The sequence below is a fragment of the Lygodium microphyllum genome, chromosome 6, assembly GCF_053477565.2.
Source record: "Lygodium microphyllum isolate KBCC chromosome 6, Lygodium_microphyllum_v1.1.10, whole genome shotgun sequence".
In the NCBI taxonomy this organism is placed as follows: Eukaryota; Viridiplantae; Streptophyta; class Polypodiopsida; order Schizaeales; family Lygodiaceae; genus Lygodium; species Lygodium microphyllum.
The window spans coordinates 112,158,197-112,169,400 of NC_141140.1; the positions used below are offsets into that span (position 1 = coordinate 112,158,197).

The 11,204-nt window shown below is 39.2% G+C and overlaps 1 protein-coding gene across 2 annotated transcripts; it reads left to right on the top strand.

Moving 5' to 3' along the window:
- Nucleotides 1-1,803: 1,803 nt before the first annotated feature.
- Nucleotides 1,804-4,485, top strand: LOC148034980 (xyloglucan endotransglucosylase protein 7-like). Of its 2 annotated transcripts, none has more exons than XM_087679899.1 (4): nucleotides 1,804-2,209; nucleotides 2,817-2,917; nucleotides 3,084-3,277; nucleotides 3,516-3,586. In XM_087679899.1, exons 1-4 carry the CDS (start codon nucleotides 2,023-2,025, stop codon nucleotides 3,532-3,534), a joined length of 501 nt encoding a protein of 166 aa, XP_087536025.1. In that variant the 5' UTR covers nucleotides 1,804-2,022; the 3' UTR covers nucleotides 3,535-3,586. The 2 variants fall into 2 exon arrangements, with proteins under 2 accessions (XP_087536025.1, XP_087536024.1); XM_087679898.1 differs by lacking the exon at nucleotides 3,516-3,586 and adding an exon at nucleotides 3,840-4,485 and having other exon boundaries at nucleotides 1,816-2,209.
- The last annotated feature ends 6,719 nt before the right edge of the window (nucleotides 4,486-11,204 follow it).

Sequence of the window (11,204 nt, forward strand, 5' to 3'; positions counted from 1 at the left end):
AAGTTTACAATGAACGAACCATGAGGTTAAACATTTTCTTATCCATATCATTATCAAGGTGATTGCTTCTAGGTGATGGAGAAAATGAATAGGAGTGATTGTTAAATAGCAAAAATTTTAGGTTTTTCAGAAGACGAGGTAAAATGTTATCTTCAAAGGATCCTTCTCTTTAACTAGTTTTGTGAACTATATAGGATTTTTTTCCTCGAATCAATGGTATTGATGAAGATGAAAATAGTTACTTAGGGCTTACCCTTCTTTCCTCATTCTTACTCACCTATTCAAGAAGAATAGGCTCTCTAGCCTAATGGACAACCCCAATGGACAAAAAGTTAATATAAACAAAGCTTTTTATAAGTTAGTATTTATTTGACTTTAATGAAATGCTTGAAAATGTTTTGTTGAGAATATGACTATGAGTGCAAAACATAAAGGATGTCGGTTTTTAAGTTCATGATGTATGCCTAAATTGTTTTTCCTAGTTATGAGTCTTCATTTGACTTGAATGAAATGCTTGAAAAGGTTTTTGTTCAGAACATGCAAATGAGTATAAAACACAAAGGGTATGGCTTTTCAACATCACATTGTATACTCTAAACTTTTTGTTAGGTTAGATATGCACTTTCTCTAATTGTAAAAGATAGGCATGATTCCCTTCAAATTAGCAAGTGGTAAGAAAACATATTGCAGACTCATATAACCAAACATAAAATAATCACTTATGGTAGTCGGTGTTCTTTTGGAGAGCTATTAGCTTTTATTGTTTTAATTTACAATAGATAAGGTACATCAACTAAGGCCCACAATGTAGGGTTTCTTATTTATTCTTCAAAAATGCATTACCAAAGCTCCATCTTTATGTGATAACATGCTTCCCTTTTGATCACTTTTGATTATTGTCTACTTCTGGGTTTGCATATAGTTGAATTGATAGACTCATCTGAACTTATAAGTCTTAAAGCCATGCTCCCCCAATGAGAGCAACATGATTCAATATCTCCACAAAGAGTATTTAGGCTCCATTATAGCTAACATCAAAGGATTCTTGTTTCCTTTTCAAAGAGTAAACCACCTTCATCTCCATAGGTGGCAGAACTTCATTGTCAAGTCAATGTAGTGAATTGTATGCGTAAAACATATGTTTAGGTTCACGAATCATAACTCTTTTGAAGAAGATTTTCTTTGAATTACTTGTTTAAATTCTACTTTGGATAGGCCTTACACCAGCATTAGTTTTTAAGCATCAAGACTGAATAGGAAAAGGCAGGGTCACTTCAACTTAGAACTCAACTTGGGAAAATCCTTCTCAATTTCTAGGAAGAAGAAAACAAATCTCGTCTAACTTTCTCAAAATATAGTTATAATTTTAAAAATATATGCATATAATACTATCCCAATAGAGGTTAGTTCCTTCTCTACCAATGATGAAGAGGATGTACTTCCTCTTCCTTCAAAATCATTTGGGGAACCTTAGGACTTAGGGAGGGAGGTCCGAGGAAACTCCCTCAAGTGACTTTTAGGCTGTAATAGCATGTGAAAAGGTGGAGGGAAGCGGCGAGCCGCGAGCCTGGGAGAGGAATACAAGGCCAGCTGCAAGTCACTGGAGTCTGGGACAACCGGTGGGATTCCGCGTTTGTAAGAGAGAGAGAGAGAGAGAGAGAGAGAGAGAGAGAGAGAGTTTGTGTGTGTGTGTGTGTGTGTGTGTGTGTGTGTGTGTGTGGGTGTGTGTTTTGGGAGAGTTTCCGCGTATAGTGGAAAGTGTGTCTCGATATCTGGCGATCAAAAAATAGCCGCCCTAGCTGTCTCGACTCTCGAATCCAGCAGTTTATGCTTTCTTTGCATCCCGTCTGCGCCCAAGAACGTCTCACTATGTATAAAACCTCACATTGGATCGTGGGAGGACACCATGTGTGCTTATAAGCTCAGCTCTCTAATACCTATCTATACCTAGCTACCAGCTACATCCCCACACCCTAAGAGCTGGTACTCAGAATTTGATAGCAATCCAGGCAGCGGCCCAATATGTTACCCTGCCTAGGTGGTTGGGTAGGCATGATTTTGCTGATTAGCCTGAGCTTTAGCTCGACGCCATTAGTGGTGGGGTACAGCAACTTCACGGATGATTTCTATGTAACATGGGGAGCTCCCAACAATGTGAGGCTGTCGCCGGACGGCCAAATCATGCAGCTCCTGCTAGACAACACTTCAGGTAAGATGCTGCACAATATATATGTCGGCCATCGCTACAGAGAGCTTATCAGTGATCATCTGTACGACATTGATGCACAAGAAGTTTTACACAAAAGTTCCAACCACAATTCCCACATTGTGGATCACCACAATTCCCACATTGTGGATCACGACAACACCATGCCCTTGCCAGAGGGAGGAAGCACATATATTGTAGCAAGGTGTGGTTGGGAGCGAAGGGCTGCCTGCCCCCCACCCCAGGCCGGCAGCCCCCTGTTCCTAACCACCCGTAGCTAGGTGAGGGAGGGATCACATACATAGCAAGGTGTGACTAGGAGGAAGGGGACTGCCAGCCCCCACCCCAGGCCGATAGCCCCCTGCTCCCAACCGCACATAGCTGGATGTGCAGTGCCGCTCGAGCAGAAGCTCATGATGTTGAACGCTATAAAGAGAACGAAGGTGGTTAGAGAGCCTCGTTTCTCGTTGGGGAAAATGTCAGAAATTTCTTGTGTGCAATATCATACATCATCATAATAATGATCATCAGATGGTTGTTCAGTATTATTGGGGCTGATATGTATGTTTTTGGCTTGGTGATGATGATGCATTGGGATATGGTGAATTAGCTTCTGGGTTCGCTTCGAAGAACAAGTTCTTGTTTGGCAGCATCGACATGCAGATCAAGCTGGTGCCAAACAATTCTGCCGGTACAGTGACGGCCTACTACGTAAGGGATCAAGATCTCTCTCTCTCTCTCTCTCTCTCTCTCTCTCTCTCTCTCTGTGTCGGTGTGTCTGAGGCTCTAGCTCTGATTGTTGTTCTACTTATACAATTGATCGATTCATCCATGGTATTGATGATGATCACTGATGATCTCTGCATGCATGCATCAGTTCACGTCCGAGGGCGACCACCATGACGAACTGGACTTCGAGTTCTTGGGGAATGTGAGCGGGGAGCCGTACATCCTGCAGACCAACGTCTTCTCCAACGGCACAGGCGGCAGAGAGCAGCGCATCTACCTCTGGTTCGACCCCACCTCCGACTTCCACACCTACTCTGTCCTCTGGAACCAGCAGCACGTCATGTAAGCATCGAGATCATACACCATCATCATATCAACACCCACATACATATTCATGCGCTTACCCTCTTCTTCTTGCTCTCCAATGTTCAAACTTCACAGATTCTACACACATTCTAGACCCCATCTTTACAACATGATAACAACAATATAATGGCCCTTATGCAGTACCTAATCAGAATAAGCAAAATACAGTGGTCTCAAGGTTAATCAATGACGATAATGACTTGATTTATTTCAGTCATCATGGTGATTATTGACTGAACATACAATAATTATTCTTGCTTGCTTCCTGCACATGACATGAAAGCTTTCATGACCCCATCTCCAAGGACAGGAGTGAGTAAAATGGAGGCTTTCGATGCAAAGAGTGCGTTGTCTTTATTTCTCAATTAGCTGAGTAAGTCCTAGTAAAGCCAACAAGCCACCTCCATCTCTTCATGTTTGCACAAAAGACAAAACATTGTTATTGAAATTAATACTTTTGTATAATTTCCATTATTATGCCATGTAAGGACTCTGGGAGTGTTCTAAAATATAAAGGAACTGTGTTGCTTTGTGACAGTTTTTTAGTGGATGGTGTGCCCATTCGTGAGTTCCCCAACAACGAAGATGTAGGCGTGCCTTATTTGAACCAACAAGCAATGGGGATATACTCTAGCATATGGAATGGAGACATATGGGCTACAAGAGGAGGCCTTGTGAAGATTGATTGGACTCAACAACCCTTCATTGCCTCTTACACAGGCTATAACATTGATGCATGTCTTGAAGGCACTGATGTCTCAACTTGCTCTACAAGTAAATGGTGGAGTCAAACTTCCTATCAAACCTTGGATACTGAGCAAAAATACCAAATCCAGCAAGTCCAATCAAATTTCATGGTTTACAACTATTGCACTGACTCAAAGAGATACCCACAACCTCCTATTGAATGCACCCTCCCATCCAAATAGTGTCTTTTACACATTTATTCTCCCAACCTATTTTTCTCACCCTTGCATACATGATTCTGTACCATGGAATTTCGATTGTTATGTGGGAAAACTCTCCCATTTCGTCATCTTAATTCTCCATTTTTAAACTCTTGTGCCCATTGATATTGTGTCACCCTCAAAATTGAAATATCAAACCCCTTGTAAAGACAAATTCATTATGATGAGATACTTGTACATCATAATCATTCTTTCAAAGATTTTGAGATATTACATACAACAATGTAGTATTTTACAAGTAAATTCTCCACGCGTTGATTTCCATTTGCATGCAAGAAACTCCTATTTAAGAAGAATCTATTCCTTGGCAACAGAACTATCAACATTTACATTCCATTTTATTTATCAATCTTTCATGAAATAATATATCTGTGCTTGTATGAAAACTCACTTTCCACATTGCCCCAAATTTAAATTAATTTTTGTTTTTTGTTTATTGCATGCCTTTGAATGCCTAAGAGTTCTCGTTTAAATATCTCCTAAGAACTTTAACGATCCAACTCTCACAAGTCTCCAATAGAGAAAACTCCTCAGTAATCTTGCCATATTGTTATTAACAAGCGTGTTGGTTGAACTCATTGTTTGGGCAAGTTTTGTTATATTCATACACTCACCTAGATTAAATAACTAACATATCCCAAATCAATGGATACTTGATTAACACAAATAACTCTATAATACACGTTTAATTCTTTTTTATATGAATCCCAATTATTCTATTGTAGTTTTTTTAAAAACACAGTGCCTTAAATTCTTGATATTTAAAATCAGTCTTAAGTCTAAAGTTGAAATCTTATGAGAGTGGATCTTATGATCGAGGAAATGCTAGAAAAGTGCAAAATGATGTTAATTTGAAGCGGAAATTAAAGCTCGAAGGAAGTAGCGAACGCGGATCTAAAAATTTTAAGGGGCCATGAAAGATGGGAATTCAAATCACTTCTAACGATGGACTTCGTAGTGGCTGTGGATTTTTCTTAATTTTTCTAGGCGTCGAATCAAGGAGGAATGATATCCACGTAGTTTGGGACTACGAGACGAATACACAAAAATTTATGGACTGTGAATCGGATGTCGGACGCAAAAGAAGTCGAAGGCGAGGCACTCAAGGTGTAAAGTGACTTTGAGGATTTAAAGGGGCATGACCCTTGGGAGACCAAGAGCCCTAAACTTTTGACAAGTTGAGGGAGGGGGCCATTTTACAGTTGCATGTAGAGAAAATGAAGGCGCCATCATTTCTTTTTGTGGAGGGGTGCCTATGGGGCCTAAAAAGAACCATATAATTTGAAGATACCCAGTCAATGCTTGATTTTCTCGCCCTCTATCACTAGTTCCGGATTGGAAAATGGTGGCTTGAAGAGAAAGTTTCAAAATCTCTTTCTCTCTCTCTCTCTCTCTCTCTCTCTCTCTCTCTCTCTCTCTCTCTCTCTCTCTCTCTCTCTCTGTGTGTCTCTCAGGTTATTCATGTGGGTATTTCTTGGAAAAGATCGGATGAAGATTGGTTGTCCGGCTTGAACTGGATTGATATAAAGTCATGTTGACCAGAGGAGTGATGATCATCGGGTTTGAGAATCGATGGTGGGCTAGGTGGCTACCCGAAAATTCAATTTTTGAAGCCCGAAACCCAAAAACTGGCGGTAAGCCTCTTTTTAATGGAAATTTGAATCTTTTTTGACATTTCATGATGCAAATAGTGTTTATATGCGATGAAAATTTGTTTGAGGCTTGGTTGCAATGTCTTTGAGGGATCTACGCCATAAAATTCAACATTCGTGTTGTCTGTAGTCATGGTTTATTAATTTTTAAAAACATAAAATGTGTATTTTTAGAAAAAAAATGACGTTTTTCATTATTTGAGACAAACAAATTATGTTCATGTGGAATAAAATTAAATGTGGGGACGGGTTAGAGTTTGATTTAATTTCTTGACTCAAAAGAATCAAAAAATATGACATTTTCTATTAAAAAAATACTTAAAATACGATTTTGGCCAAGAAAAATAGAGAAAATATAGTTTCTACATCCAAAAATTATGGAAAATTAGAATCATATTTGTGCATGTATAACATGGGTAGAACATGAGGTTTACCCCTTGTTTATATGTTTCAGTGTGTGTTTATGGCTTTTCAGATAAGAAAAACACATTAAAAATGTTCTTATCATCGAATGCAAAATCATAAATGGTTGGAGGAAAGGGATTGTGAGAGTTAAGAATCCTTTGAATTCATTTTGTACATGTTCTATCATATAGGATCTGTTTGATTTATGTCTAAGAAAGACAATAGCACAAATTATTTCAGTGCTACCTTAGCAATGAAACACTAAGCTAGAGTGAAATCATGAAAGGACTGTTTATGCATTTTCACATTGTTTGATCAGTGCACTCTAATGCATTCACATTGCATCCTCATTTTCATACATGATATCAAGAGAATTATCTGCTATGGATGCATGGCACTTATTTTTGAGCAATTGACCCACATTGAGTGCAATGTTCCCTAAGTTATAGGGCTAGTGTTATTGTTTCCTTTGGGGACCAATGTGGTAAGGATTAAATTATCTCCTGGAACATTTCATTAAAAGAGATGACTATGTTGTGTGTATATACTTTATGTTGAAATGACGCATCCTGGGGCTAATCCCTAGGGTGTAAGAGAGTCCTAGTGGACCATAGCCATAAGCTAGGGAGGTGCTCTCTTCATTTGTGTTATGAGGTGCTAAACATTATGTTTGGATACTCCTTTTGCTTGGAGTCGGGAAGGGCATCACATTAGACTATAATCTAGGGATGTTATCTAGGAATGCATTCTTTCGATAAATCAATTCATACGTCTATATGCTCCTAACCATGAGGCTATTGGGTTTATTACCCTCAACATAGCAGCTTGATACCCCTATGAGGGAGAGAGGCTTAGTGACCCTAGTACCACAAATAGTTCATTAGGAGGAGGAAGCTCGAGTGCTCCCCCCCCAAGGAGTTCAGTCATATAATATATGTATGTATCACATGGGTTCAATATAAGGGATTTAAAAAATACAATTTTTACACCTTTCTTATATATAGAAGGGTACTATATAAAGAGGTTACTTACAAATTGAATAGAAAAGGGTTATGTTTTATTAAGTGATAATTAACAAATAAGGATATTTATAAATAGGCCTTGACTGCACGTGATATAGAGAGTATACATATAGTGGATTCCTTGGAAGAGTGCTTCCCTTCTCCTAGTAAGTCAACCCACTTCAAGTGGGGTTGTAGTTATGTCATCACAAACTCCTGTAACAAATCCAGATATCATTATGGCACCATCTATTACAATTGTAATATCTTCGCACAATAAAAGTTAGTTGGTTGGTTTGAAAATTAGTTAGTCAATTAATAAGTTAGTATGATTACTAACTAAAGACTAACTAAGGTAAAAACTAACTAACATTAATTATTAATATTTTTATTTAATTAAAAATATTTTATTTAGAAAAATCAAGAGTCGTAAATTGGATATTTTTCTCGGATTGGCAAGGACCGTAGCCACCCTTCACGTAAATTACAACTTGAACGAGACTTATGAGTTATATTAATCACTAGGTTAATGTGTATAGTTTGGATGGTCCAAAAATATTAGATTTTGGGCAAAACTAGTATATTTTAGATATTATCCTAAAAAAGATATGGATATTTTTAGAATTGGATGTCAGTTAAAAGAAAAGACAAGTGATATTTTAGTTAGTTTGGAGATTTTATAAAAATAAAAAAAATAAAGAAAGGATTTGCGAAATCAGGCGCGCCGCGATCGCAGTACACAGGCAGTGGACAGCACTTTGAACAGAGAAAAGAAGAAGGAGTGAACTAAGAGCTTTCTAATCAAGTGTCTTGGAGTTTACCCCCCTTTCGAAGCCAATGGAACTATCAGATTTATGATCTGAGCATCAAATCACCGATCTTTCTAAGATCCTCCTCCACAAAGAGCTCCACTTCTCAACCACAAGCCCTCTTCTCTAATTCACTATAAATGTGAGGCATGGGAGAGGCATAAGGAGTTATAAAGGAGACCCCGCGAGGCTGCGAGAGAGAGGTAGAGAGAAGGATACCCCTTCAAGAGATTGTGAGGAAGAGCTTGAAAGAGAGCTTGAGAGAGAGAGATAGAAAGAAGAGTCACCCCGAGAGGCTGCAAGGAAGAGAATTAGCTCAATTCCCTCTATCTCAATCCTCGACTTAACCATCTTCTCTTACGCTCTCCCATCTTGAATCTGTTCCACCTTCTTAATCTCTTGAGTCTACCTGTGGATGATGGCCTCCAAGCGAAGAATGTCGCGTGCGGATGACAATCCTGCAACCAGCAACAAGGCTTCGGGCAAAGGCATCACTGTCAATCCAACTACGGTTTCGGTCGTAAGTAATGTATTTTCAAATTGATAGATGCTTGTTTTGATTCTCTTGTGAGATACGTTAGGCCCCATACTACGATGCATGAGTATAGGTCATGGGAAAGGATAAATTTCATCTCACCTACTCGAAAGAGGGATTTTGTGAAGTACATATATCAAGGGAAGATAATTGCACCTAGTTACATATGACTTATTTGCTAGTAGAGCAATTACAAGGAAGAATTAGTCAAGTGTTATGAATGGCATAGTCATCAAAAGAACGTCATTAAAAGATTGTACATACAAGTTCTAGATTAAAGTATAGTCAAGGGTTACAAATGGCATAATTACTAAAAGAATATGACATTGAGAATCATGAATAGAAAATACTAGTTTAAAGCTTAAATACTTCAAAAGTACTTATCCTAAGAGCTCAAATATTAAGAAAAACTAGATTCTAGCTCAATGCAAGGCCTGTTGAAGTCTAATTACTTGAGATCATCTCGCACTTATCTTATCAAGTACTTACACGTTATGCCTATAACATGTTTGATATATGAGGATAATTTTCTAGTTGTCTCATGACTTGACTGAGAGCTAGTACACGAAATTAATTATCAGGGTTAAAACTAAGATGTCTTGAGATCCGTCCGATAACAATGACTTTTTCCAATCCAAATCCAGGGTTGGGTTATCAATCAATGTAAGTGACCTACGGAACTTACATCATGAATAGTGTTTGAACCCTTAACATATGCCCTAGCTGAAGGAAGTGTTAAGAAATATTTTTGCATAGTATTGCTCTTAGATCCCAAGGGAGAGAGCAAATATACGATTGAAATGTTATATCATCTATTCTTGCATTGGTTCAATTGGTTTTGTTGATTGATCGAACAACATTGCAAATGCTTTTACATTCAACTGGTTGTTAGTTGTTGTTTGGATGATTATTCCAAGTGCTTGTGATTTATGGTAAATGCATGGCAAGGGTCTGTGATGACAAGTCCCCATGGGAATAAATGAATGTTTTCTTGGAGAATGATATTAGAGTTGAATGCCTTGTTTGTGATTGATTCTTAAAGGATTTAATTAAGGAAGGATATATTGCACGGGTGGATTACCTCCATGATCGCACTGTGTATTAACTCGAGAGGGCATTGCTCGATTCATGGGCCGAAGGTCGAGTGGTGAAAAGGCCAACCACGGGAATGATGTTTCGCTCCTAGACAGCTTGCGGGTCAGTTGGAGCTCTGGACACCCCTTGCTAGGTCTATAATGGAGTTGAAGACCTCCGTGGCTCCCAACATCTGAGCATGTTGGGAGATCGTATTCTAGATAAAGGATTGAGTTTGTGGTGCCATGTGAATTGGACCAGTTACTTCTGCAGGGCAGAAGGGATACTTCTATTGGACATAAGCGATACATAATTTCTCCTGTATGGGCGGGAGACAAAGATTAACTTGAAGATAAGTTAAGGAACTTGTTTGTCAATAGATTGCTTTGCTCTGTTTTCGTGTATGTGCTATAAGTTATGCGAACGAACCCTGTTCCCTAAAAGGCTTAATTAATGAAGCTGACTTTAAGTGTCACACATAAATGTGGTAGGACCTAATTAGAAAACTAAAGCTATTAAGGGAAGCGGGTGGGCGGAACCCCCGACGGGTTTGTCCTACGACAGGGTGGTCCCAGAGAACTGGGAGGCTTCTCACAAGTCTTTATTGTCATTGGACCTTTAGGTATTGTTAGGTTAGAACCCGATTCATGCCGTTTTAGGGGACCGGAATGGGACTATGCCCTATGGACAGAGCGGTTGAGCAGCGCATCCCTCTCGTTTTCCATTCTCTTTGAATCAAGTGTAGCATGGATCTGCTTCGGATTGGGTATCTCTGCGTAAAGTAGGATGTCCAAAACCCGATGCTAGAATGCTAACAGGAGACCTTGACAACTAGGAACCCGAATTTCAGGTCGATCCTAGTGGGTTTGGTCGTGAACGTTCCGTTGCGAGGCGGATTCGGGAAACCCTAAGTGAAAAAACTCGAAACATTCCCTGGGAGTGCCGGGCAGTGACGCTTAGATTCGTTTCTGGATAGACCGCTAAAAGAGTGCCTGGAAAGCCAATGGGCGGGCACCTCACAGTTGGTATCAGAGCGAAACTTTGTAATGATACGTGATTGATTAATGTATGGTTTGTAGACATATCCTAAACAAAATAATCTAAGCAGTATGGCTTGATTGTTAGGCACCTTATGCACCCACGAATGTTGATATGCAGGAGAAGAAATTCATTCTCAATCAAATTAAGGCACCGTAGTTTGATGGAGAAGGGATAGACATAGCAACAGAGGCAGAGATATGGATTGAGTCGATGGATGACTATTTCTTTGCTTCGGGAACTGCCTCTACCAATCAAGCAATGATAGCCAAACTTAAGTTAGTTGGCCAGGCTCGATTATGATGAAAGCAATGGTGCAAAGATGAAGGTGTTTCTGAAGCCGTTGTTACTTGGGTTCAGCTTGTTGAAAGATACTGTACGCAGACGATACCTTTCGCCAACCTACCAGACTTTGAAGATG